This window comes from Lutjanus erythropterus, chromosome 1 (assembly GCF_056507025.1).
Source record: "Lutjanus erythropterus isolate fLutEry1 chromosome 1, fLutEry1.hap2, whole genome shotgun sequence".
Taxonomy (NCBI): Eukaryota; Metazoa; Chordata; class Actinopteri; order Lutjaniformes; family Lutjanidae; genus Lutjanus; species Lutjanus erythropterus.
In genome coordinates this window covers 24,959,779-24,985,394 of record NC_139317.1, presented here as the reverse complement: position 1 = coordinate 24,985,394, position 25,616 = coordinate 24,959,779, and the positions used below count along the sequence as shown (strand labels likewise).

At 37.8% G+C, this 25,616-nt stretch overlaps 2 protein-coding genes across 2 annotated transcripts; both read right to left on the bottom strand.

The window, feature by feature from the left end:
* Positions 1-1,677: 1,677 nt before the first annotated feature.
* Positions 1,678-15,169, bottom strand: tradd (tnfrsf1a-associated via death domain). The gene is made up of 5 exons (XM_084718177.1): positions 15,013-15,169; positions 8,052-8,208; positions 7,678-7,958; positions 6,413-6,560; positions 1,678-2,614 (listed from the first exon to the last, which is right to left on the bottom strand). The coding sequence occupies exons 2-5, from the start codon at positions 8,203-8,205 to the stop codon at positions 2,316-2,318; spliced, it is 882 nt and encodes a 293-aa protein (XP_084574303.1). The 5' UTR covers positions 8,206-8,208; positions 15,013-15,169; the 3' UTR covers positions 1,678-2,315.
* A 1,760-nt stretch (positions 15,170-16,929) lies between these two features.
* Positions 16,930-25,189, bottom strand: ogfod1 (2-oxoglutarate and iron-dependent oxygenase domain containing 1). The gene is made up of 13 exons (XM_084718164.1): positions 24,912-25,189; positions 23,036-23,181; positions 22,896-22,942; positions 20,615-20,715; positions 20,418-20,534; positions 20,253-20,344; positions 20,054-20,182; positions 18,855-18,968; positions 18,700-18,779; positions 18,337-18,590; positions 17,822-17,950; positions 17,677-17,735; positions 16,930-17,107 (listed from the first exon to the last, which is right to left on the bottom strand). The coding sequence occupies exons 1-13, from the start codon at positions 25,069-25,071 to the stop codon at positions 16,946-16,948; spliced, it is 1,590 nt and encodes a 529-aa protein (XP_084574290.1). The 5' UTR covers positions 25,072-25,189; the 3' UTR covers positions 16,930-16,945.
* Positions 25,190-25,616: the final 427 nt, after the last annotated feature.

Here is a 25,616-nt window from a genome sequence, read left to right as displayed (position 1 = left end):
ATATTAAATTATTGGGTCATAGTTACTAACACATGGAGCTGCAACTATTTATTTAAAATTAGTTACCATCTATTTTGATAATCAATTAATTGTTTCAGTCATTTTTCAAGCAAAATTGTTCCAGCTTCTCAAATGTAAGGATTTGCTGCTTTTCTTTGTCAATTATGGTAGTAAATGAAGAGTTGGACAAAAGAAGCTATTTGAAGATTTCATGTTGGGCTCTGGGATACTGTGAAGGTTTTTTTTTTTTTTTTTTTTTTTAACAATTTTTTGGTGAAACAATCAAGTAATTGTAAAATAGTCTGCAGATTAATAAATTATTAAAATAATCACTGGAGCTGTACTAACACATAAACATGTCAGACGCATTGTAATGTTTTAGCTAGTATGATGATTTTACCTGCTTTATGTGCTGCCAAGCAGTTTAATCTCTACCAGTGGTATCTCTCTAACTCTGTCTCACAAAGTTAGTGAGCTGAGGGCTATGTTTACCAGTATTTTTACGAAATTACCATTTTGTTTGTATGGAAAGCATAAAGCATGAGAAAACATAAATACTTGAGTACATTAGTGGAATAAATATACTTAACCACTCTCTTCTTGTGTAAAAAAAAAAAAAAAAGAAATGTTGGTTATGTTCTGTGATACTGTATCAATTCTTAAAATGCTGTACTGTGATATTTTGATGCATGCAAAAATTGGCAGAGGTTAATTTTGTGCTGTTTTTAAACCCATGACTGTTCAATAGCAGTGCTCTCATCTAGCTACCCTGTTGTGGTTGCATAAAAAATTAACTTTTTTTTAACTGAAATGTTACTTGCATGGTAGTGTGTTCTTTATACTATGATACTTTTCCTAAAATTACAATAAAAAACAGCAGTATAGCACCTTGCTTATACTACTGCAATATATTACAGTATATTGAATCGTAACCCCTGTATCATGATACATATTATTTTGTCAGATTCTTGCCAATACACAGCCCTACTACATTATGATCTAAATTTTGTTTCAAAGCCGCCTTTTCTACTCTGCAAGTTACATAATACTTTTTTTAAAAAAAAAAGATGATTAGACTTAAATTACATCAGATTTTTTATGTAATATCAATATTTGTGTAAATGTACAACATAAACTCCTCTTTAGGTCCCTAACCCTACCCCCCCCCCCCCCCCCCCAAATTCTTAGAAAAATTACTAAGCACATAACCTCTTCAGTGACAGTCACAGCCCTGGTTACAGCCAATGTAAAGCGAGACGTGTGTGTTTATCATAACTTATAAACTGTGTATGTCTGTGTTGGGGGTTGTGTCTATACCATATAGCAGTAGTAAGTGTTTATGTGTGTGTGATAAAAGCTTCTAATCCACACATCACATCTGGATGGACCGTCAAGTGGAGTAAAAAAAAAAGGAGTGGGGGGTTGGGCTTTTAGACTAGACCCTGAATGAAAACCAGCAGATCGAGGAGCTCAACCTGAAGAGACTCCATCCATCAGTGAATTTCCTCTGACAGCCGAGCTGAGATAAAACATCCACACACACACACACATCTCAGCTGCGATCTCCACCTCTCTGCCCTGCAGCTTCACCAACGTGACACATGCAGCAGACACACACACACACACACACACACACACACGTAGCGACAATATCAATAATCAGCACAGTTTAATCATATGAGCATGTGCACGTGTGTTTGAGTGACAGGGAGTGATGGTGGGGAGGGAGGGAGTGAGGATTAACACTAAATTATACCTGAGGGAATTTTGACAAAATGATGTTTTCAGTTTTAATTACACTAATGCATCAAACACAAACATGAAGACTTTTTTTTAAACAACCATTTAATTTGTACGAACCCATTTCGTAGAAAAAAAAAAAAATCAATAACCTTCAGTTGTGCACTCATTAACAACAAGACCCAACATGTTCCATCTGTAAATTGACTTGAAAAAGGAGAAAAATAAAAGAGAAACATGATGGAAACAGTTTAAACAGTGCATTGAACTCAAGACTCAAGCATATTTTTTTTTTATAACAGTGATGACAAGTCATTTCATCTAAATGAAAACAATAAATCAATAATACTAATAATTGAAAATCATGATATGAATCAATTTTCACACAGCCTGTCTGAAACATGCACACACCCACACTCACACACACAGGAATGATTTTGACGTCAATCAAGGACAAACATACTGTATATAAACATCAGGCAGGACAGAGTCAGCCCCTCCTCCAGTAAAAACGACCTGTCCGCCTGTCAGTTTTCACGACTCGTACACGCAGGCAGAACAAAAGCGCACAGAGTTCACTCTCGTGGCTGTATGTCCAGAATGTTTTCAGCCAGGCTGGTGAGTTTGCAGTCCTCCAGTGCTTTGACCAGCCGGCTCAGCTTGGCCGCTCTCCCCTCTGCCTGGATGAAGCGGCTGAGCAGCTGATAGGCTTGCTCATAGAGCCCTTCTCTCTCATACTCGTAGGCCAGGTTGTCTATGGCCGGACCCTTCAGAGCCCGGCAGCTCTTCCCCAGGGCCCTCCCTACATGCTTCCAATGACGGCCCACTCCGTTAGAAAAGCTCTGAACATCTGCTGCTGACAGCATTCGGTCCTCTGACAGGCCAACGGATCAAGCATGAAGGAAAAAAAAAAAAACATTAACATAAAGTGTACTTAACTGGGATTACGTAAACTTTGGTTTATAAACATATGTCAACAGTAAACATTTCCAAGATTAATTTACAGACTTGATGTCCAGAGCTTAACACTAATTTTTAAAAGTGGTTGCTAGGTATTAACTTTTGGTTGCTGAAACTGAAAATATACTACCCATTTTTAATCACTAAATATTTTGATTAATCAAGATGCTATGCAGTTATACATCAACCTTAAGGTGAAACATGTAAGATCCTAGTTTTCAAAAATGAGTACAGTCCAAATAGTGAGGTGGAGCTACAGAGAGTATATTAAATAGAGCCCGTTATCCTGAAAATAAAAGCCCACTGCTCTGGAAATACACACTCTTCAGTAGGAGGTCAGTGGCTGCCTACCAGTCTCCATGAACATGTTGCTCATTTCAAAAGTTATAAACATCTACCCCTTATACAAGATTATTAATGATTTCTTACAACTCATAAACAGACACTAACTCATTTGGCATTAATCTGAACTCTGTGTTAAGTCAATAAATGTGAAACGGGCAGTGTGGACAAAACTAAAACAGACAGTGTGCACCAGAATGGAAATTTTTAAAAAAATGTACTAGCTGTAGCATTGTTGTAAGAGACGCCATTACTTCATCTTAGCATGTTTCTCTGATGACAAATTATGGTCATTTTATGATTTAGTACAGTAAATGTTACATATTTCTTCTTAAATATGAAAATGTGATATAATGGAATGTTTAAAAGCTTTACTTAGCCTGACGTGGTTCTGTAGGATGTGCTACCTTGAACTACTGAACTTGATGTGTCACTCATCGACATCTATGATGTACACAGCATGCAGTATAATTTTCCATCCAGCTTAAGGTTTGGAATACTTTGCCTCCCAAGACTTCACAAATCTTTTTCTTTTTTTTTCTTTTGTTCAAGTTCTGCAATATTTATATTTCAACTGTTTTTATAGGATTTTACATGTAATCCATACAAATAGACCAAGGCACATGTATATGCAGAAATACAAAGATACAAAGAAATGAAGTGAAGTAAAACATTTATAAATAAAAAAAAAGGTTCTGCAAATATAATATAAATATAAATATGACTATTGAAACAATTATTAGAAATGCACTTATTTTGGGGTGCACATTTTGCTGTTTGATGTCCCTATTTTTAATGTGTTAAAAAAGTGGTTACCACTGATGGCTTGGTTGCCATTGGCAACCTGGAAATGATTACCGTCGAGCTGTGGCACCTTAACCTTACAGTATATCAACAGGATTGTTTTTACATGCTACAGGCCTTTGAAGCATTAAAACAGCACTGATTAATTTTTTGGCCACTTGGGGAGGGTGATACAAGCTGTAAACACAACATTTACATGTTACCATGTGTAAAGTTGTTATGGTGAAGACGTTAGCAAACAGTTGCACACCCAACAGACAAGGAGCAACATTAGCATTTATTTGGAGTCGTCTTTATGTTTAATATTCACTCTGCTTTGCTCCCCAACAGTTCCTGAGGGACATATCTGGCTCTCCCACTAAATGCTTAACTATGTTCCTCAGCTCACTAACTTTGTGTGTTTGCCATTTGGTGCTGAGCAGGTAGTGTGCAGTGGGCTTATCAAATGTCCTTAGCTGAAAACAGCTGCCTGCTGCTGCTGAAAACAATGCTGATGAGAGCAGTGAAAATGATCACTGGGTCATAAAACCAAAACAATGAGGTGAAACATGCTGAGAGCAGAGTCGAACTGCAGAGATGGGGTTTGTTACTGCAAGTGACACCTTTAACATCTAGTCATTTAATCCATTGTTGATGCCGTAATATTGATTAGTGTAGTTTTATGGTTGTAAATGTGCGTTTGAATGAATCCTGAACAATCAATGGTTGTGGTGTTTTTATAAAGAGAGCATCTGCCTGCTCTTTGATGTTTAAAAGTCAGCTTACAAATTTCAGTAAATATCACTGGTGGCATATTTTCCCACTTTCCCTTGTCCCATCAAAAGCACTGACATCAATTTACAAATCTCAGGAGAAAAAGTTAATAGGATCTTGCCTTGGGTATTTCATTTCAGTTGCTGAGCGGCTCTGTTTTGTTGTAGTGTTTTTCATCCATCTAGATTGTTTTGGAGTGCGTAGCCTAATTTTGGAGATATTGGCCATGGAGATTTCTGCCTTCTCTCAAATAAAATGGGACTAAGCCCTGAATTTTCAAAAACACCAGTGTCTCTTTTCAAAAATCATGACCCAGTTGCTCAAAATAATCCACAGTGAGCAGTCTCAAGCAGGAACTACGTTCTTTTAAATAGAAAGAAAAAAGGTCTCCAAAAATCTGCAACTCATTTTCCCCCAAAAAATCGAGATGGATAAACAGGACTGCAGACCTTGGGAAAGATATGCACTTCTGATTTTGGGGTGAATTGTCCCTTTGAAGCTTGGGAGGGAAGTTTATTTATGTCATCATTGGGAAAAAACTGCAAAATAACCTTTAAGCATAACGTAATTCAAGTGGTCTGAGAGAAAACTAGACTTCTGCTGCTCCTCTTGGCTTGATTTTCAGGCTTTAGAAAATCTAGCCTGCGGCAGGAGACTTTGTCCGATCACAGGTTGGTAAAAAAGTTGACAGTGGTGTCTCAATCCCAGCTACATTAGATTATACTGAGTTTATACATGTGGCCACAAAATTCAAATTACATAACTAAATGAGTACATTTACAGAAACTAATTTTTAATTAATTAATATGGCTTTTTGTATTTCATTTACCCAGGTTTAGCCCGTATATCAGCTTTTATAGTTTAGACTGAACTTGAAACCAGAGCAGCTTTGGCTGCTGGAGGCCTCGGAAGAGGCACTCAGGGAACAGGAGTCCCTCCGGCCCAGATACAGTCTGAGGAAGCTGACTCTAAATTAATATGAACTGAAATCAAATCTTAAATTAACTCAATTAGAAAATCTAATTAACTTTCACAACATTGTAGTGCCTCATCAGTTAATGTTAATTCAACAGTTCAATACGAGGTCGGCAAATTTAAGTCAATGCAACCCAAATACATTATCTGCTGGCACTAATCTCTCTCAATAGACTGACTGACCATCAATTTATAAAAGGTTGGATTAGAGAGTCAGCTGACAATCAACACTGAATTCTGCTGTCAGAAAATCTAACACAAGACAATCAATCAGCAGAGTTGAATGCTGTGACAAAGATAACATGGATGTGGCAGCTTGTCACATTAAAAAAGTTGATTTTTGATTGCAGAGCACCAAAGACCACCAAGACACTGAAGTTTGAAAACAGGTTCAAAACAATAAAGCCTCTAGTCTAGACCATACAACACGGCACTGACACAGCTGTTGCAAGAAATAAATGCAGGTTGATGCTCCTTCATAAATTATATATTACTAGAAGGTTTCTTATCCCAACTTCACTCAAACACATTGTTTTATGAACTGAAACGAGTAGCTACCCAGAAGGTAGAAAATTAATTTAAAAACTTGACTAAGACTAAATTTAAACACATTAACAGCTGTGTGGTCTTTTAAAATTGGCTCACCATGTGTAACTGAATCATGTGCTTCTGGTGAATCTAATGAAAAGTACCTCAAAATGAAATAAAAAATGTCTTTATGTAATATAAATGGTATTTTAAATCTCTATTGTGAACTCTTTTGAACAAAATCCTGGTACCAAGTCTGTGAAGGACACTTTCACAAGATTCAAAAGTAGAAATGGTCGTCTTGACTCACCAAAGACTTTATTCTGAAACTCGAAGCAGTTACTGGGGACAGGAGACTCTTCCTGTGTGATGGTGGTCGACTGTGGGGCCGGGCGGAGGGCCTGATTCTGCAGCAGCTGCTCAAGATGATCAATCTCCTCATCACGAAGGCGCTCCGGCTGGCACACAATGACAAAGAACGTGTGAGTGTTCACACTTTTGTATGGATTTACAGATCATCCCTCTTCTGTTGTTCTCTGCCTGAGCTCTTAATTCATCTGGCCTGTCAAGATGTCATCTCATATGCTTTTTTTTTTTTTAAAGATTATTTTTTGTGATTTTATTGCATAGAGACTAGCACCCAGCCCTGCTCCACCAGGTGAGCCACTGGGGCGTCCTGTATAGACTATGTTTTTTAGTTTAGAAATCTCAATACTTAAACATTTTATACCAACAGGAATTAATACAATATGATGTGTTTTTGTTGTTTTTGGAGATCTTTCTCATATTCTCCAAACTTATGTGCATACAGTATTTAGGGAAAAATAGGGAAAATACAAAGTTAAATGCTAAAGCGAACTCAGTCAGAGATCCAGAGGTCTGGTGTTGAGCTCAGTGACATTTGTTTTCACCACTGGCACATTCAATCTGAAACTGGTGTGCACTGTTAACTTTAACTACGGTTTCTGGGACAAATGACATGTTTCTTCAAAATGGTCTGAAACAGTGTGCAACGGTGTGCAACGGTGTGCGACGGTGTGCGACGGTGTGCGACGGTATGCAATGGTGTACAAAGGACTTTATGGTATGTTTTCTCTTGTTGAGTGTGTGTGGCAGAGGAGTTACCTAATCAGCAGCAATTTGTATGTAAACCCCGCCATTCTCAAAAGGCAGTTCAGTGTAGTGCACTTGTGTTCACAACAGGGAGTTCAATGCACTGTCATACCCATTTAAAGAAATGTTGTGAACATGGCCAAAATGGAGAAACAAGTGACTACTCAGAGCCTAATAGACAGGATTAAGAATGTCAATCAATTGACTTATTTCTTCGATATGAAAAAGTTAAGTGCAGCTTCCATGCCTATTGAAAATAATGTCAGCATGATGTGTCACTCAATCACTAGCAGTTGTTTAGCATGAAAAAACTGAATCAGCCAACATGAACACAATATCAGACAGATGTGAAATCGAATGGCAATTCGGTCTTATTATCCACCTAAATACTGACAACTTGAAAATTTGAAACATTGGATCTCAAATCATCAAATAAAAGACAAACAGAAACATCTGTAATACCTGTGACAGGTGGATGTGTTGTAGGCAGAGCTCCAGCTTGTCCAGATACAGATCCAGGATGTGTGTGCTGGCCTTAAGCTTTGTTTCCACTGTGAGCTCTTGGGGAAGAGCAAGAAGCCGGCAGGCGTGTTGGGAGAGGGACTGGCGCACTGCTCCAGAGCTGTAGCTCTCCAGGAAGTGCTGACACGCTGACACGTCCACAAACTTCACCTCCACCCCAAGAAAGGGATCAGCGTCATGGACCTTCAGTATCTCATAACCACCCAGACCTCCTACAGAATCTGAACATGGAAAATACTCATTAAAACATGTCACATCCAATACATATCTAAGTATGCTGGACATGCCTCATAGATCCCATCTGGAGCGCTCACCTATAAGAGTCAGCTTGATGGCTTTGAAAACGATGAACTTTCCCTCCTGCTGGTCTTTGTAGAGCGAGAGCAGGTTCACACCAGGACAGAGCGACTGCAGAAACATGACCGCACATCCAGTCCATGGCCCATGAGCCACAGTCTTGTCTGCCATTCTCTGAACAGTTTAAGATACACAATGCAGTGAGCAGACAGCATCAAAAGCATCTTTTATTTGATGTGCAGACAAGGACAACACTAATCTACAAAGAAACTAAAAGTGAGACTAATGAGTTAAAGCCAAAGAAGCGGTGGTGTGTTGAGTTGCTGTAAAATATCCTGGAAGAAGAATCATTATTTTTACAATTAGCTGTTTAAAATGTCAAAAGATTGTTATAAAACACTCATCACAATTTTCCCAAGGCCATCATAAATGACAAAGAAAGGCAGCAAATAATTACAGTTAAGAAGCTGAAACTAGCAAATGTTTGAGCATTTTTGCTTGAAATACAGCAAAATAGCAGCTGATTTTCTTTCAATCAACTACTCAATTTATCAATTAATCATTGCAGCTCTAATTCATAACAACAGAGTGGCAGAGGTAGGAAGTAATTAAGTACAAATACTTCTTTACTGTGCTTAAGTTTTCACTAGTGGATTTATTTTTTCTGACAACTTTTTAGTTTTACCCCCTAAAATTTAACACAAATATCTGCACTTTCTACTCACATTTTCAATCAATCAACATTAATCGATTGAACAATCAAAAGAAAATGAATCGCCAACTATTTTAATAAATAATCAATTGATCATTTCAGTCATTTTTCAGCCAAAAATATGATTTCCTAGTTCTTTGGTTTCGGACTGTTGGTTGAACAAAAGAAGCAATCCGAAGACGTCACTTTGGGCTCTGGGAAATTGTGATGAGCACTGACCAAACAATTAACCAATTAATCTTGAAAATAACCTGCAGATTAATGGATAATGAAAATAATCTTTAGCTGCAGACATACCAAGATGACAATGAATTAAAAGACATCATGAGATGAAACACACAAGAGCTGGAGACTCAACCATGGAGAAAAGCTGAGGTTAGCTTCACACAGAAACAGGTGGTAGAAATGTGCTTTAGTGGGCTGCTTTTTACTTTTATACTTTACTGTACTGTAAATTTCAGACCCTGAACTTTTTCACTTTTACATGAATAAAGTAGTTGAATCAGTACTTCCTCTGTTTTTCACACAAACATCTGTACTTCTACTTGAGTAAACAATGTGCCCCCTCTGCTGACTGGGCTAAAGATGCTTACTTTTCATCAAACAGCTTCCTGTGGTGCTGGGAGTTGTGAAGGTGAAAAAGTTACCATTTTCTAGATTGTCGGATTTCATTGCGTTCAAAGGCAAAATCAGGATGCTTTCCATCCCCGTGAAATGTAAGATTATCCTCCATTTTCTCCATGGATTGTCAGAGTTCATCCTCTCCATTCAAAAGTCAGATCACCAAAACACTGATTTCTGGGGATTACCCTCCTCAGTGTGTATATTCATATGTGGAGTCTCCTTTTTATTTCAATTTGATTGCGTATCTAGCAGTGAGTGAACTGCTGAGTGGAGTGACAATGTAATTTATTTTCCTGTGTATATTTGTAACATCTGCATGACTGTTGCAGAGTCTTAATCCATCTCTCCTCTGTAAAGTGGGATTAATCAGTAGAATTGACTTTAATATAAGTGACTGCTTTTTTTTTGTTCCTTTTAAAACTAATTTTAAGGATTTTTGAGAAGTGCCATTATTACATAATGCTACAACAATTTCAGATGATGATATCATGAGACCTAAATACAAGTAAAATCTACAAAGGATTAGGGATGTAGCAACTCACAATATTCATGATTATATTCAATGTTTTACGTCATTTTAAAGTAATACATTTTATTATTCCATTCAGCTGCTGTTGATCTTTGACTGGTTTAACATTTCAGACCTCAGAATAGAGGTACTGGGATATACCCATACTGACCATATTTTAAAAATGAAATATTTTTTCAGAATAAACATTCAATAGTTCAGCTTCTTAAATATCAAGCTTGTTTTTGTTGTTTTCATTCACTGTAAAAATCTGTTATAGAGCTGAACAGTTATCGAAATTTTATCAAAATCTCAATATGTCCTGCTGTAATTTTCAAATTGCACAGGGTACAACACTATTTGAGGGGAAATGTGTGTCAAAATACCATTTTAAATTAAATATTGTCACACTGCAGAGATGTCCTGGCCTACACATCATATTCTACAGACTTAAAAAAATATATGGGTAGGAGATGCATCACAATTCTCTCTCATAAGATTATGAACTGATGTAGAAAAGTCAATAATCAGAAATTTAAAACCCAATTCTGGACATTGCAACAATTTTATGACAGGGCTGTATGTTCCTAACAGGTTTACCAACTGGTTTCTGAAACAAGTTTATGTTCTAAAAAAGGCGACATCTTGAGTTTTGTTGAGGATGACTAAGTGTGAGCAACTGCAGATAGGTACAATCCCACCGACACCTTTGGCTTAAAAACTAGCATATATAAGCAACTGTAATATCAATCAAAATAATCACAATTAGATATTTTTTCAAAATCATTAAGCCCTGGTCTGTTGGTCAAGCCAAACCATGTATTTCAAGATATCACCTTTGGCTCTGTTTAATTGAGGGGGCACTTTTAATTTTTTTTATGACATATTGCAGACTAAATGACAAATCTCATCAATGTAAAAAGCCTTGCAAAATTAAAAAGCAATCAAAACCATGGTGACAAAAACCACTGTTCATCAGATTTTGAAATTGTGACATGACAAAATGTTGGAGTAAGTTTCTGTTCATTTCAGGCAGATGATACAATTTCCAATTACTTCAGCAAATTCATATACCCTCCCTAAATATAACTGTCTGGACCAGTGAGAGCCAAAAATATGTTTCCTCCTGGAACTAAAACCACTTCTCCCCTCGTGGTCTCTGGTAGTTGTGGCATCACTCCACTTTACCCCTTTTTACCCCAGCCTCCTTTTGAAACCCTCATTACATAAAAACATGTTTAATCTCAGCGCTCCCCTCCCCCAGTCCAGCCCCTAACTCCTGTACTCTGAATGAACCACTGAAGCCCGCTGTGGCTCACTCTTGGTGTTGCCTCCCTGCACAGGATGCAGCAGAGCGCTCTCTGCGTGGAAAGAGCATCCTCTGAGCTGGATTATAAGCATGTCCTCATATTTCACTAATACACAGTATGCTTGGTTACTGGGTCTACAGGAATCTCCACAACTTAGCCAGTATGTAATTATATGCGATCCTATCTACCGGTACTCTGGAAGTACACTGTGAGATTTGTTCACCAGCTGTATGAGGATTAAGTGATCATCAGGAGCTTAAAATATATCATCTAGCTTTTGCTGCCAAAAGGCAACCTCTAGTATTCCCTGGACAGCTCGCCTGGCAGTTAGGTGAAAAAAAAAAAAAATTTGATTCACACCACGATGTGCTTCTACATATTAGTGATTTTACCTTTGTGTGATGATTCTTGTTTCTGTCTGTTGTGTGTTGTTGTCTTTAGGGCGTTTCAGGTCCAGATGTAAACTGACCAGATGATGGCTAGATGATGGCTTCAGTTAAATAAAGGAAACCTTTGCAGTATCAAATGTAATAAATTATAGGGCTACCACCACTAATTATTATTTTCAGTGTCAATTAATCTGTTGATTATTTTTTTATTCATCATTTTGTATATAAAATGTCAGAATATTTTGAAAAATGCTCATCATAATTTCCCAAATCCAATCTTCAAACTGATTCAATTTTGTCCAACCACCAGTCCAAAACAAAAAAAAAATTTCCCTTGATAAATGACTATCATTCTATCATCAAAATTGTTGTTGATGCATTTTCTCATTTTATCATCTCTAAGGATGCACAGTAAGTAGCAGGGAAATAAATAATCTGCTGACAATGGGAAATTTATATTATTATTTATTATGCCATAATGAAATTTGACAGTAATGTCAAAGCATTTATTTAAGTATATTTGTGCTGTGATAAGTGAACATTTAAAGAGTCCGACCCGTTCTTTGTTTTTCTTGTCATAGTGATGACAGTTAGATTTGGTTCGGTCGGAGTGATGGAATATTAAAACCATCTTTGTTCAGTACATCTTAGTCTTTCTTACCTTCAGGTGTGCATAAACCACAGATTATACTGTATGAACTTTTTAAAATACAAACATGTGAAATTACCAGTTATCTTATTGGTATTGGCCACAAGCAGCAGATAATTATCAGTTATCTGTATCAGCTGGAAAAAAAATCATATCATGCATCCCTAATTATGTCCATTCAATGTAGAGGCAGGTGAATACACAGCAAACCTGGAAAATAAATCAAAGAATGGTGACATAAAGTCACACTCCTTGTGTTTACCTATGAAAATCCAAGAAACAAAACAGGTTTGATGTGTCTCTTGCTAATTTAAATACAACTTGTCCATGTGTGTATGAAATAAAAAAAAAGCCTGCACACCCACACAGGTGTTTCCAGTTATTCCAGACTGATGAGATCTCAGCTAGTGCAGTGTTTATTACACTAACACAATTCCAAAAAAGTTGGGATGTTGTGTAAAACATAAGTAAAAGTAAGTAAAAAGTAAGAAAAAATAAGAGTGTGGTAAGTTGTTAATCCTTTTAAACACACTCAAATTAAAACAGAAGCAAATATACAAAGTAAATATACGCTTATTCTGAATTTGATGCCAGCAACACAATTCAAAAAGTTGGGACAGGGGCATCAAATGATTGGGAAAGTTGCAGACTGTTCAAAAAGCATCTGTTTGAAACATCTGTGAATTGGTAACAGGTGCCAGTATCATGATTGGGTATTAAAGGGGCATCTTTGAAAGACTTGATCATTCAAAAGCAAGGATGGGATGAAGTTAAATACTTTGTGAAACGTGGTGATATAAGGGATATTACTACTTGTGCTCAGAACACTTAAGACTCATAAAACCGATGTCAGTTCACATCACTGCATTCTGTTTTTATTTACATTTTACACAGCATCCCAACTTTTTTGGAACTGGGGTTGTACATCTCTGAATTATATAACACAAAGTGTCTTATAACCTATCAAACATGGAGGCCATCATTCAAAGAAATCCAACCCTACATTTAATGAATATAGTGCTACAGTATTTGTGACCCTCACAAAACCAACTCTAGAATCATGTGAATGTGAGCTGTCCTCTGTTGTGACCGCTTGCAAATCATAAATATGGGAATAAGGTAAAGGACGAAGCTGGGATTTACTGGTCATCACCAAACTCCATGTACTAGTGTGATAGAGGTGTGAGTTTGTTGTACCCTGTTGTAACAGGAGAGTGAGGGAGAAGTCAGCCAAGCATGATCTGTAAAGTTCATGCTCATTGTCCTGAGAAGAGGTTTAATTAGGCAGAATAAGTGAAAACACCTGTGGAGGTGGAGCATGGTTGTGTAGGGGCTTACAGGATAGGTTTACTCCAAAACTGTCTAAAAACAATACTCACAAGATACATAGAGAGACTTGGTTGGTGTTATAATCTCTTATACCTTCCTAAAGGCGATTCTAAGAATTACAGGGGGATTTTTACTACTGGGAGACAGGAATCATCTGTTTGAAGAAATGTTATTGACAGACAAGGTAACTGACAACTTTTGCAAGCTTTGTTCAAGGGGAGGCCCATGGCCCAGACTTTGAAATTGCCTGCAGTAACATGACATCATTTTCTGAACTTGCTTGACTTTTCTAGCTGTTCTGTTATTTGCCTTTACCCGCTTAGTTATTGTATTAGCATTACCGATGATTATTCTTTAAATCTCACTGTGCTGGAATAATTAGTCAAATAATCAATCAACAGAAAAAGTATCAACAAAAAAGCAACAAAAAAAAAAATTGTGGATCCAGCTTTTGAGTGATGGGGGACAAAAGTACGGGGGTTACCAATAATACTGATTAAGGTTCTGTTCCATTCGGGTCAAACAGAGTCAGGGTTCTGCTATGGTGCATGCTGACTCACTAGAAATGTTCTGCTACACTAAATGAAACAGGACTTAAATTTGTATCATTTTGCACCATTATATACCGTATACCATATATCACCATTTCAATATGGCTGCCACAAAAAAATAATTTGTTTGAGCAACAGGATACTCAGATTGGTAAAACCTCACATTGTAACATATTTCTAACAATCACAATTTAGGCTTTTATACATTAATGGGTGTGTAAGGATTGTTTTGAGACAGACTTGTGACAAACATGTGGACCTGTCCTTAAAGGATAGTAACCTTTGTAAAACTGCTGTTTTAGGGCATCAAAGTATTCTGATAAATATCCTTTCCGAAAATCAGTCCAGTTATTAGTAAAATACTGTATACTGTACAGTATTTCTGGAGATCAGAACTTCATGGTAACTCGGGTGAGAACAAATATAGTCAGAATGGACTAGTTTCACATTATTTTAATGTCAAAGTGATAAGTGTTTTGCCAAGTAGAGCTTAAACTGCAGGCCCGGTTAAAGATGTGGTTGCTAAGTGACCCTGACGTACAGTTACGGCTAGAGCACGTGAAGTTAGCTAGATACCTGCCACAGGTGCGAAGTGTTTATCGAGAGTTTAACAGACGCATTAGTTTGGTTCGACAAACCGGAGACAGGAACCGGTTGTTTTATAAAACATAAAATTCAAAGACTTACATAAATTCCATAAATTGACTTCAGTGAAGTTCGTGTTTGTACACCTCACGTACAGTAAACGTAACTGCCGTAAAACTTCGGCCACGGTTCGACCAATCAGACAGCCGAAGTGTTCACTGAATAGCTGAAGTACACGGCAGCAAGCAGACATGGTTTCTAACTTATCATTCTTTTGATTCACTGTAAAGTTATCCTTAGTTAAACTCGGTACAAACTTACCTTCAAACTTTGTTATATTGTTCGGTGACGCTTCCTCCTGCGAGATCACACCCACTGACACAGTAATAACTTCCTGGCCTCCCATTGGCTGAACGGGACTCAAAGAACACTCTGATTGGCGGAAATCAACATGCCGCCTGGGGAAAAATTCATGACAGGAAGGAAGTGATTTTTTCTGTTAATGTAGGAATTCATATGTAGGGCAAACGTTTCAGTCGCATATCTTTAAAATGAACATTAACCTTTTGTGATTCCTTACGTCCGAAACATAATAATTGATGTAAGAGTTTTTAAAAAATCAATTAAATAGGACATCAAGGAAGTGGTTGAGGGCGAGAAACTGCTTTAAGTCTCCAAATTAGTACTCTAATTTATGGCAACATAATACTGTACTGTCCATTTTAACGACTATATCGATTGTCTCCACTGCTCTGTGGGAACAAGCCTCGTGTTTTTGCAGTATTACTGTGGTTATGCAAACAGTTTCATTTTAACAGCTATAAACAAGCTGTGAACAAGCTGTTTAAAAAACCCAGGAAAATGCAAAGTAGGTCAGTAGATGTGGTGTTGACAGACCAGGGAAGTCACAACAATGAACTACAAGAAGGAACCTTTGTTACTTGAAAAAAGTTGCCCCTGGTGCTGAAATGAGTACCCAATAAAACAATTAGTAAATCAACAGATCAGAATTAATCAGCAATTAATTTGACAACCAAATTAATCATTTAGGTCATCTTAAAAAAAAAAAAAAAAAAAAAAAAAAAAGCTAAAACTTTGCTGGCTCCAGCTTGTCAGGTGTGAGGACCTTTAGTTTTTCATCTGCTGTATATCATTTTTATATCAGACTGAATTATCAACTCGTTACATTTCATTTCTATATTTGGAGAATATATAATATTATACATTCAAAGAATCAATGAATTATTATCTCTGTATAACCAACCATTGCAAAAGTTGCACTTCTAATCTGGGAAACAATAAAATCATTTTTACATTATATTTTGTGTCAAACCATTGATTTTTTTCAGTAGCCATGTAATAAGCAGGATAATGTACAGTGACCAGGTTATAGTTACCTACTGTATAGTATCCCTTACATAACTGATGTAATTATTTTGCCTTTACAGAATTACAAAAAAATACAATTTCCATGGAAGGGGGTTGTCAGATTTTTTTCAAAGATACATGAGAAAAACACAGGTATATTTGTGGGAAGTTTTTAAAGTAAATAGACCTTCAAAAAATTACTGTTGAGAAAATTTGTCTTAAATGAAAAATACAGTTTGTGCACCTGTATATCTGATTATGATATTGATTTCACTGCTGTGTCAAAAGATATCAGCACTGTTCTTTTCTGCAAGTTATTTTTCAGCTAATCTCCAGTGATCTTAAAATAATCGAGGACCTGGTGTTTTTTCCAGCAAAAGATTTGTACCTATAGTACCTTGTATAAACAAAATGGTTAAAAGTAGTTAATAAAATTGTTTGTCACACCCCAGGACCACTCTGTCTCATCTCTTCTACTGTGACTTGTCTTCTCTCATGCTTAGGGCTACAATAATAATGGCACTGCCAAATGCTGAAGTTTTCATGAAATGAACATGCACTAAAAAAAGTTATCTAGTGTAAATGACAAAAATGAAGAAGACTTTAGTCATCTATAATATCATCAATATCTATTAAAACTTAAATTAATTCCAAGAGTAACTGATGCTGGTTCAATAATCAAAGAGTTGATGGTTCAATCCCCATCTTCTTTCTGTTCACACGTCAAAGTGTGCTTGAGCAAAACACTGACTCCAGATACCTCCCAAGGACCAGGTCAGCATCTGTCAATGTGTACACAACTAATCTGTCCAGTGTCTCTGTACACCACACCTTAGGAAGATGAAATAAAGATGTCACGAAACCCAGACAATAGATAAAGATATATTTATTCATAGTAGACAAAAGAGAAGTCATACAACGCTCTGGAGGTGGAACTGTTAGCAACATCAGAGGAGCTTCTGTGGTTGACATGTTTGACAAATTTCAGGGTTTCTTTGTCTCTGTAAATGAGGGCGAGGGAGTTGTCCTCTGGATGGACTGTCAGAAGCTGCAATGGAGACAAACCAAAGCAACAGTGATAATCATTTAAGTATTGTCCACACTTGAGCAATTGATAATTCTTCACATTTCCTGTACTTAGATATGCTAGGTGCTTGTCTCATGGTGGTGACAGTTACAATATGTTGCTGGGAGACCTGTAAAAGCTACATATAGTCATATCTTAACTTAGTCAAAGATAATAGCAAACTAGTTGGCAAGTGTTCTGATCTGTAGCATAACACTTGCTAACTAGCTAGCTAATCTACATCAATCATTAGCTAGGTAGTTAGCTACCATTTTGCTAACATTAGCTAACTTAAGATGTGACAATATTGCTTTTGCAGATTTTTCTTTTTTTGCAGAAGCAACTTCTTTGGACTAATTTTAAAATTTGTTTTTCTTTTCAATATAGACCAGCTTAGCACATAGCATATCTATGTAGATTAAACAGGAAAGGAGAAAGTTGACTGTCGCTCTGAGGGGTACAGAGCTGGTTCAACTGTTATTGGAGCACAGAGCAAAAAGGGGCGTGACTTAGGAATGGAAAATTACACTTTTTCCAGTAATCACACTCACCTCTTCATCCTCTTCATTAGCAACGTAACACGTGAAGCCCCCGAACTCTGACTGCCAGTCTATGAAGGACAATTCAAATGTTTGCAACAGTCACAACATTGATTTATAATCTATGCATAATATATGACAGTATATGTAGACTCACCTGCGCCACAAAAAGGCAAAACAAGGTCCAGAGCGTACTCTGCTCGTGCTGCCTCCGCATCATGCAGCAGAGTGTAGCTGCCCCGAGTCCATCGACGCAGTTCACCACAGCATACAGGTGTGCTCAGCTCTTAAGAAAAAACAAAGGTTAAAACACACACACACACACACACACAGCTGTATAGGAATGGAACAGGTGTGGCAGGAACAAGTCACAAAACCCAGTAATGAGTTAGCACATTAGCACAGCTGGTTCTCTTGTCTCAAACTAAGTGGATTTCTGGTTAGAACCCTGAAATAAAGACTGTGGTGAGAAGAGATTTTCATATTCCATCAGTAAATACCTCACTCTCAAATTCTGAAACTTTTACGCATCTTAAAAAATGCAAGATTATCTTGCTTAACAAAATGTTTAACTATCAAACTTTTGTTTGATCTAATTTTCTGTACTAATCTTAAATCCAGTGGAAAAATCCCATTGGCTTTTTCAAACATACGTCACCCTGTAGCACACACCTTTCTCTTTGCTTATATTTGCTGATTGTGATTCAGTCGAAGACCCCGTGGCTTCTCCATCCCGTATGTCTTCTTGCTCCTTCTTCTCTTCATCTTTATCCCCTTCATCATCATCATCATCAGCAGGACACAGGAAGTGCAATCGAAGGCCAGTGAAGTTGGAGAGAAGCAGGAAGAAAGCCTCTGAATTAAGCAGCTCCCAACATGCACTCACACACTGCGGCAGGGAATCCAGAGAAGCCACCTCATAGCATCTAAATGCACAGAAATAGAGTGATCACAGTCTTAATATATACTCTTCAGCACAGAACATCTAAAAAATATACACCATTAACATGTTAAATTGTCGGACAAGTGCCCTACCTCTTATTAGGTGGTCCTCTCTTCGTCCACTGAATCTGAGTGAGTCGCATTGCTTCACTCACCTCCCTGAACTTCTCCTCCTGAGAACAGACACATAATTACTCAACAGCAACATGTGGACACACACAATGCAGAAAAAATGACCAAGAAGTTACCTTAAGAAAATCTTTCAGTTGAATTTCAGAGCTGTCCTCAAACTCCGTCTGAATCTGCTCTTGATAAGATATGTCCAGGTAGACGGGATTGACCCACTCCAGCAGCAATGTTTCCTTTGATGAACACAACAAACACACATCAGCAGGAAAGCATTTTGTCCATTAAATGAATAGTCTGACAGTGTGACACATACCACACTTGAATCTGTCGTATCTAAATATGAAGTTGGGGCCAGGAGACGATTAGCTTAGCACTCCATTTATACTGTGGAAGTTGGAGGTGGGATTGACGTCAAACAGACGGAAAAGAAGATGGACACTTCCAGCAAAAACTTTGTTGTGCTTGATCTTTTGCTCTTACGTGGTACTTTTACCATACAAACACCGTAGCGACATCCATCTCGGATTTTGTGGTCTGTGTTGGTGATGTTCTTCTAACTTTCCAAGTCGGGATTCTGACAGCAGGGGGCATTCCAATTGAAATTTCTAACTGGGAACCTGGAAATTCCACCTTCCAAGTTCAAATGGAAAGCACCATCAGCTTCTATACAGGAAGTTACTACACCCCAGCCAAGAAATAGCTTGGGATACAATCCTCCATAAAACTGAAACATCATGTTGTTACATTTCCGTTTTTTATGCAGATTAAACAAACTAGATAAAATGTGTTTTTAGTGAGCTTTAGAGATGCTTTTAGGTGGATTTTGTTACCTTTGGACAGAGCCAGGCTAACGGTTTCCTACTGTTCCCAGTCATTATGCTAGCCTATGATAGCCAGCTGCTGGCAGTACCTTCATATTTAACAGACAGATCTGAGGGAGGTGTCAGTCTACTCATCTGACTCTTGACAGGAAAGCAACAAAGTGTCTCCATCTTCTATTCAAATAATACTATAAATTTAGTCTGGTCAGGGCTGAGGACTGAGGCCCAATCCCAATGATCACCATCACGCACTCTCAGACCTTGAGGCACGTTCCTGGTGAGTCTGCAAGGACTTAGGGCCCAACCCTATCCCCCAACCCTCAATCCCCCCTTCCCTATCCCCTCCCACCCCCTCTAAACTTTGTATATTTTGTATTTTTGTTCTTTCAGCTGCTCCCTGAAAGAGCACCTGTCACATCAGCCATATTTCAGACTATCCCCATAAAGACAGTTAAATAAAACTGAACACATCTTTGTCAACATTTGATCAAACTCACATCTCTGGGTAAGTGTGGGTTCCGTGGGATGGGAGCCTCTATGTGGCGAGGAGGACGTTCCAATGACGGCCCGTGGAACCAGCCGCTCAGAGACAGACGGCACTTGTCCTCTGTCAAAACCTCTGACACCTGAACAAACACAACACGTTACTGATCTGCAGTCACAGATGCGTCTTTGCTAATGAAAAGTTATTCTTACTTGGTGAAAGGAGACTGGAGAAACTTCAAAGAAGGCGAGCGTGTTCAACGAGGGTACAAGAGACTTCACGATACTCTGCGGCTGGAAATTACCTGATGACAAAGACGAAGATTTTTAAACTTCTGTTAACTTAAAGGACAGAAATACACAAAGTGGGACACTCACTGTCTGTTGAGTAAAGATCAAGGGTTCCTCCGTCACTGCTCTGCCATGGCGGCACAAGATACAGGATAAAAGCAACACGCCTCCCTTCCAATTCATCATCATGACACAAAAGAACATCTAGAAAAAAGAGAGGAAACATATGGGGGATTAGTCATCCAAAAACCTGATCACTACAGCCTAAAAATAAAAAAGCTCACCTGTGTATTCATATCTGGCACATGAAATATCCACTGTGGGCTCCAGTTCAACCCCCAACATGTCCCCGAGCCAGGAGCGGAAACGCCCAAACAGCGCTGTTCTGAAAACGGACACAGAGATTAATGTAAACTGCATTTCATTCACTGTTATTGTATTGACAATGATGATAAAGCTGAACCTTTAACCTCGTATAAGCCTCACCACACAGACAGATTGTTCGACTGCTCAAACCTACCATGACATTTTGTTGTGACATAAATAATAGATGTTCACAAGAGGAGGCCGTTATTGTGCATCTAATTATGGTATTTATTCTCCAGGGCTGCATTTCTTCAGTATGTGTAGCACTGTATAATCATGAATAAGTATTTAGAGGAAATTAGATGTTTCTCCACAGCTTGTCATAATCATAATAAGAAAAAGCTGCACATTATTTCCAAATAAAGCAGAGGTTTGTACATTATATTGCTATACGGGTGATGTATGAGTCTCAGAGGTGTCAGACTCGACACTTGGCTCATACTGGTTTTGATTTATACGCTAAGATCTTAATTTTCTTGGACTTGGTTCAAATACTGAACCTCTTGGCAGGTTTGGCAGCTTTCACTGCTCCATAATTCCACAATCACAGGTTTGTTTCTAGTAATTTGTTTGAAAGGCCTGACATTTACTCTGCTGTAATAACTCACAGTATACCACCAGATTGAATAAGAAACAGTTGTCCCGCTTTCACAGGGATCACCTTGTGCTCACAGGTGATTAACTGCAGCTGAATCCATTTTCCATTAAGTTTACTGTACAGTCCTGCCATGCCAAATGTTAATGCTGCCTTTTAGAGTCAACAGCACTGAATGAAGGAAACATACTAATTAGGAGGCAGATATGATCTCTGGCTCCACCTGGTGGAGCTGATGAATAAACCAAAAATATTTCATAAGCACTGGGACTAGTTCAGCACTTCAGCCTCTAGATTTCTAAGTTGTTCATACAAAACAACTTATTTTAATCTGTGCAACAATGCAGACACAGAGGACAAACAGGGATGACTGTATGTCAAGTGTGTCTTTGTTTGGGGGCCCTGTAGCTCAGTTGTTAAGGCGTGCGCACCATGTGTTGAGGATGTTGGTCCTCTGCAGCAGCTGCTGGTTTGAAACCCTGCCTGCTGCCCTCTCTCTTCACCCCCCTTTCCTGTCATATCTTCAGCTGTCACTATGATTACAGGCAAAAAAGCTAAAAAAAAATAATCTTAAAAAAAAGTGTGTCTTTGTTGAAATTTTTTAGAATATGTTATGTAGTGTTTTTTTCCCAAGCAAAAGGTTTTAGAGCAGGGCCAGATTTTTTCCATGAGCCAAAACCAAACACATATTGTATAGTATGGTATTGTTAAAGGTAGAATAAGTAGGTTTTGTTAGTTGCTGTTTAACTGACATGGTATATCACAGCATAGCCTCAAAATATCAATATATCATTTGGAAGCCGTATTGACCAGCCCTGATACCAGTTAAGCAAAAGCGACATACAAACAGATGATATATGAATGAAAGAAAACACTGCAGCAGTGCAGGTTTGGAGTTGGGATGTTAATGATTAATCATTAAGCGCCGTTAAGAATTTAACCAATTATAAATGCATTCATGGATATTTAATCAATAGAAATGGCAGTACCTGGCATGCACCTCATTTGACCTCGTTTTGTTATATATTTTTTATTATTAACGATTAATTGATTGTTGGGGTGTTCAACTATCAGTTAATGACAGTGCACAAAATCTGCACCCTTAGTTTGAAGAGGTGACTGAGACCACTGAGCAGAACAGAGAAGCAATTATGAGTAATTTAGACTTAAGATTTGGTTAAACAGAAACTCCTTTGATTGAATGCTGAAATTGATAATTCTTTAAACATCAGCAGTTAAAAAGTAACTAATACTTTGGGTAGTTTTGAGGAAAATATTTTGTGCTTTTACTGAAGCATTTTTTTTTAAACACCAGTACTTTTACTTATAATTGAGTGCACCGTTGCAATGGACTAACACTGGTAAGGTATATGAGGTAGATCATGTGGTGGAGCTGTAGAGATTACATGACCATTAATTAACATGGAGAGAAAGCAGCTCAGATCCTCAGACCACTAACCACCGTCCACACTTCACCTCCCTCTACAGCTGTCCTATTTTATTTAATAATACATAAATAAGAAGCGTATGTACCAACTACCAACATGTTACCAACATGTCTGTCTTATACAGTACACAAACACAACAATTCAAGCCATTTTTACCTCAGTCCAGCAATATGTGGCTCTGTTCTCTTCCTCAAGTCATCTGACTGTTGGAAACAACAACAAAGAAGTGAAAACAATATAACGACAACACAAATTCAAAGAAATTTAGCAATGGAAGAATCGGTTTAATAGACAACCTGTTTAAATTTGTACAGATCATTTGATTTCTCGTGGAAGTTGAGCCCCAGCAGTTCTTTCTGCAGGTTCTCCACAAAGGTCTCACTGCTGAGGAAGTTTCTGATGATGCAGTGAGGGAACGGGTGACAGTCCAGCTCCAGATCCCCTGCACACAAACAACGAAAGATCATCTGTCTGCATCAGAAGTTCACAAGTAACCTCTGCTTGTGTAAAATGTTTACTAAACAAACAAAAGTTTCAGTCACATAGCCTGAACTTATCTGGACTACTGAGAAATAAACTCTGCACAACAAAGGCGAAATATTATACACAGTATAGATACAGATATATATATGGTATTTCATTTAGGTGGGGCGGATTAAAGAGATGAAATAAAACTTTCTCAGCCTCACTTCAGATCCAATCTTTAAACACATTAGAAGGTGGAGCCTGGGCCAGTATAACCAATAGGGCAACTGGGCAACTACCCAGGGGCCGAGAACCTCTCACAAGCAAAACATCTAGTTAGACTTTGTTTTACATGAACTTGTGCCCGTCTGGTTCTGTGTGTTGGAGGCTACTCACACAGTGACACTGAGCTGATGGACCCTCCCCTCACTGTTTAGCCCATACTGCCCACATGGACGATGTGAAACTTTATACCATGACAGGAAATACATACATTTGTCTACCATCTGAGATTTTGACATTTTTGTTTGTACCACAGTATAGCCTAAATACCTCTGCATGTAATATAGAGGGTTAGGTCAGATTTCTTGTTGTAATGTAGGCAGTTATAGTTAACATGGCATTTTTTCTAATTTCTGACATAATCCAGAGGACTAGAAGAAATAATCTGAATACCTCTGAATTACTTCAAAATAAAACACTGAAAACACTGCCCTTTTCACTAAAACAAATGGAAGCAGCCACCAAGATTTGAGTTGCGCAAATACATATTTTATTTCTTTTTAAAAATGCTCTTTTTAAATAAAATGTGTTTTTGCGCAGGTTGCTTTTCATTCTCACCAGGTCAATCACAAAGTGGAGCACCTGTCTAAGAAACATTGTATGTCAGAACTGCATTTCATGAGTTACCAGAGCATGGGTTATCCTGAGAAACTTCAACTTTAAATTTGTCATATTTCAGAGAGGTAATCAACAATGTAATCATGATATCCTTGACAACATAACTATAATGTAATTACACTTGTTTCACACATATTCTGGGCTAATTATAGTTACTTGTGTTTTGTACTCTGATCATGTAATCCCAATTACATGTAATAGGTTACTACCCAACCCTGGTATTTGATAAAAAGATGGGAGACCAATGAAGGGGACATTATTGTAACAATAAGGGTTCAAAAACAGAATATCCATAAATAGTTCCTTCTAAAATAATTTTTCAGAAAATCTGCATCATTATATCAATATCATGATATAAAATCATGTCTACTATGCTTTAAAGATTATTCTATCCATATCACCTATTTCCTATCCTATGAAAAATAATGCCTGAATTACCAAAAATAACATTAATGAGACTGACCAACTGTTACTAATTGCAAATGTAAAATTGTTACTGGTATCTGGTGGTTGTATACGGTACTGAATTTGTGTTTCTCAAGCTGAATAAATCTGTTAAAAGACTAAAGTCCGTCTCAAGTATATTTGCTTAGCTGCTATGTTTATGATTTAGTAAATGTTACAACATGCCAAAGAGCAACAAGTTCAAACAAACCAGGACAGAAACTTTTATACCGGCCATAGTTCGCTGGTTTCTAGACGTCAGCCTGACTGATCTGTATCTGCTCTTTATTTCTGACCGACTGTCAGTTAATTAAATCGTAAGTTATATTTGTAGATAACTGACAGATGTTTGTGTGTACTGACCGCTGCTGTACAGAGTCTTGTGGCTCCATGCCTCCTTCACGGCTCTCTTCACCTGCTCGTCTTCTACAACTGAACAAAGTTCAGCTATTTCCTCGCAGTTCTTCTTCTTTTTCTTCTTCTCTGTTTTCTCGCTCTCATCCTGGCGTCGTTTAGACGCCATTGTACAAACTATCCGCTGTGAAGCCGGGTGAAAATGCAGTTTATGAAGAGATTTTAGAGCACTGACACTGGTAACGTGAGTGAAATGGCCCGTGCGTCGCGGGTAGATGACGTGTGGGCGTCACGCATTAATCCCTGAGTTGAGACTGTCAGGCAGCAGCAGCAGCCAGACAAACATCCCTTTCTTTGAAAAATTGGATGGGTTGAGTTCTTTTACTTTAATATTTCTCTTACCAACTGAAAACCTGGGTACATTTTAAAACTGACATTTTTGCAGCTTTCATAGCAGAAATTGTTAAATTTGTCACGTTTAATCACGGTTTCCAAAGTGCAAAATGTCTCCTGTGCGATCTTATTAGACTTTTTTTTAACTCTCAAACATATTTTACCTTGGGTTAATCTTATGTTTTATGTTCTCCTGCGTTTGGTGTCAGTTATTTCACTTTACTGTGAAGACAATCAGTCATTCCAGTCTATCCTGTATTGTGCACAATCATAGCCCACAACCAAAATCTGCAGCATGGCAGAACTACAAGTGAAGGTCAA

What these genes read in the sequence shown, in the direction of transcription:
- tradd (XM_084718177.1), bottom strand. Translation starts at nt 8,205, where the DNA reads ATGGCAGACAAGACTGTGGCTCATGGGCCATGGACTGGATGTGCGGTC. An exon ending in CATCAAGCTGACTCTTATAG is followed by an intron (nt 7,959 to 8,051) that starts GTGAGCGCTCCA and finishes TTCCATGTTCAG; the next exon opens with ATTCTGTAGGAGGTCTGGGT. An exon ending in GTTTCAGAATAAAGTCTTTG is followed by an intron (nt 2,615 to 6,412) that starts GTGAGTCAAGAC and finishes TTGGCCTGTCAG; the next exon opens with AGGACCGAATGCTGTCAGCA.
- ogfod1 (XM_084718164.1), bottom strand. Translation starts at nt 25,071, where the DNA reads ATGGCGTCTAAACGACGCCAGGATGAGAGCGAGAAAACAGAGAAGAAG. An exon ending in TGCCAGATATGAATACACAG is followed by an intron (nt 20,535 to 20,614) that starts GTGAGCTTTTTT and finishes TCTTTTTTCTAG; the next exon opens with ATGTTCTTTTGTGTCATGAT. An exon ending in ACCCACACTTACCCAGAGAT is followed by an intron (nt 18,969 to 20,053) that starts GTGAGTTTGATC and finishes TGTTCATCAAAG; the next exon opens with GAAACATTGCTGCTGGAGTG.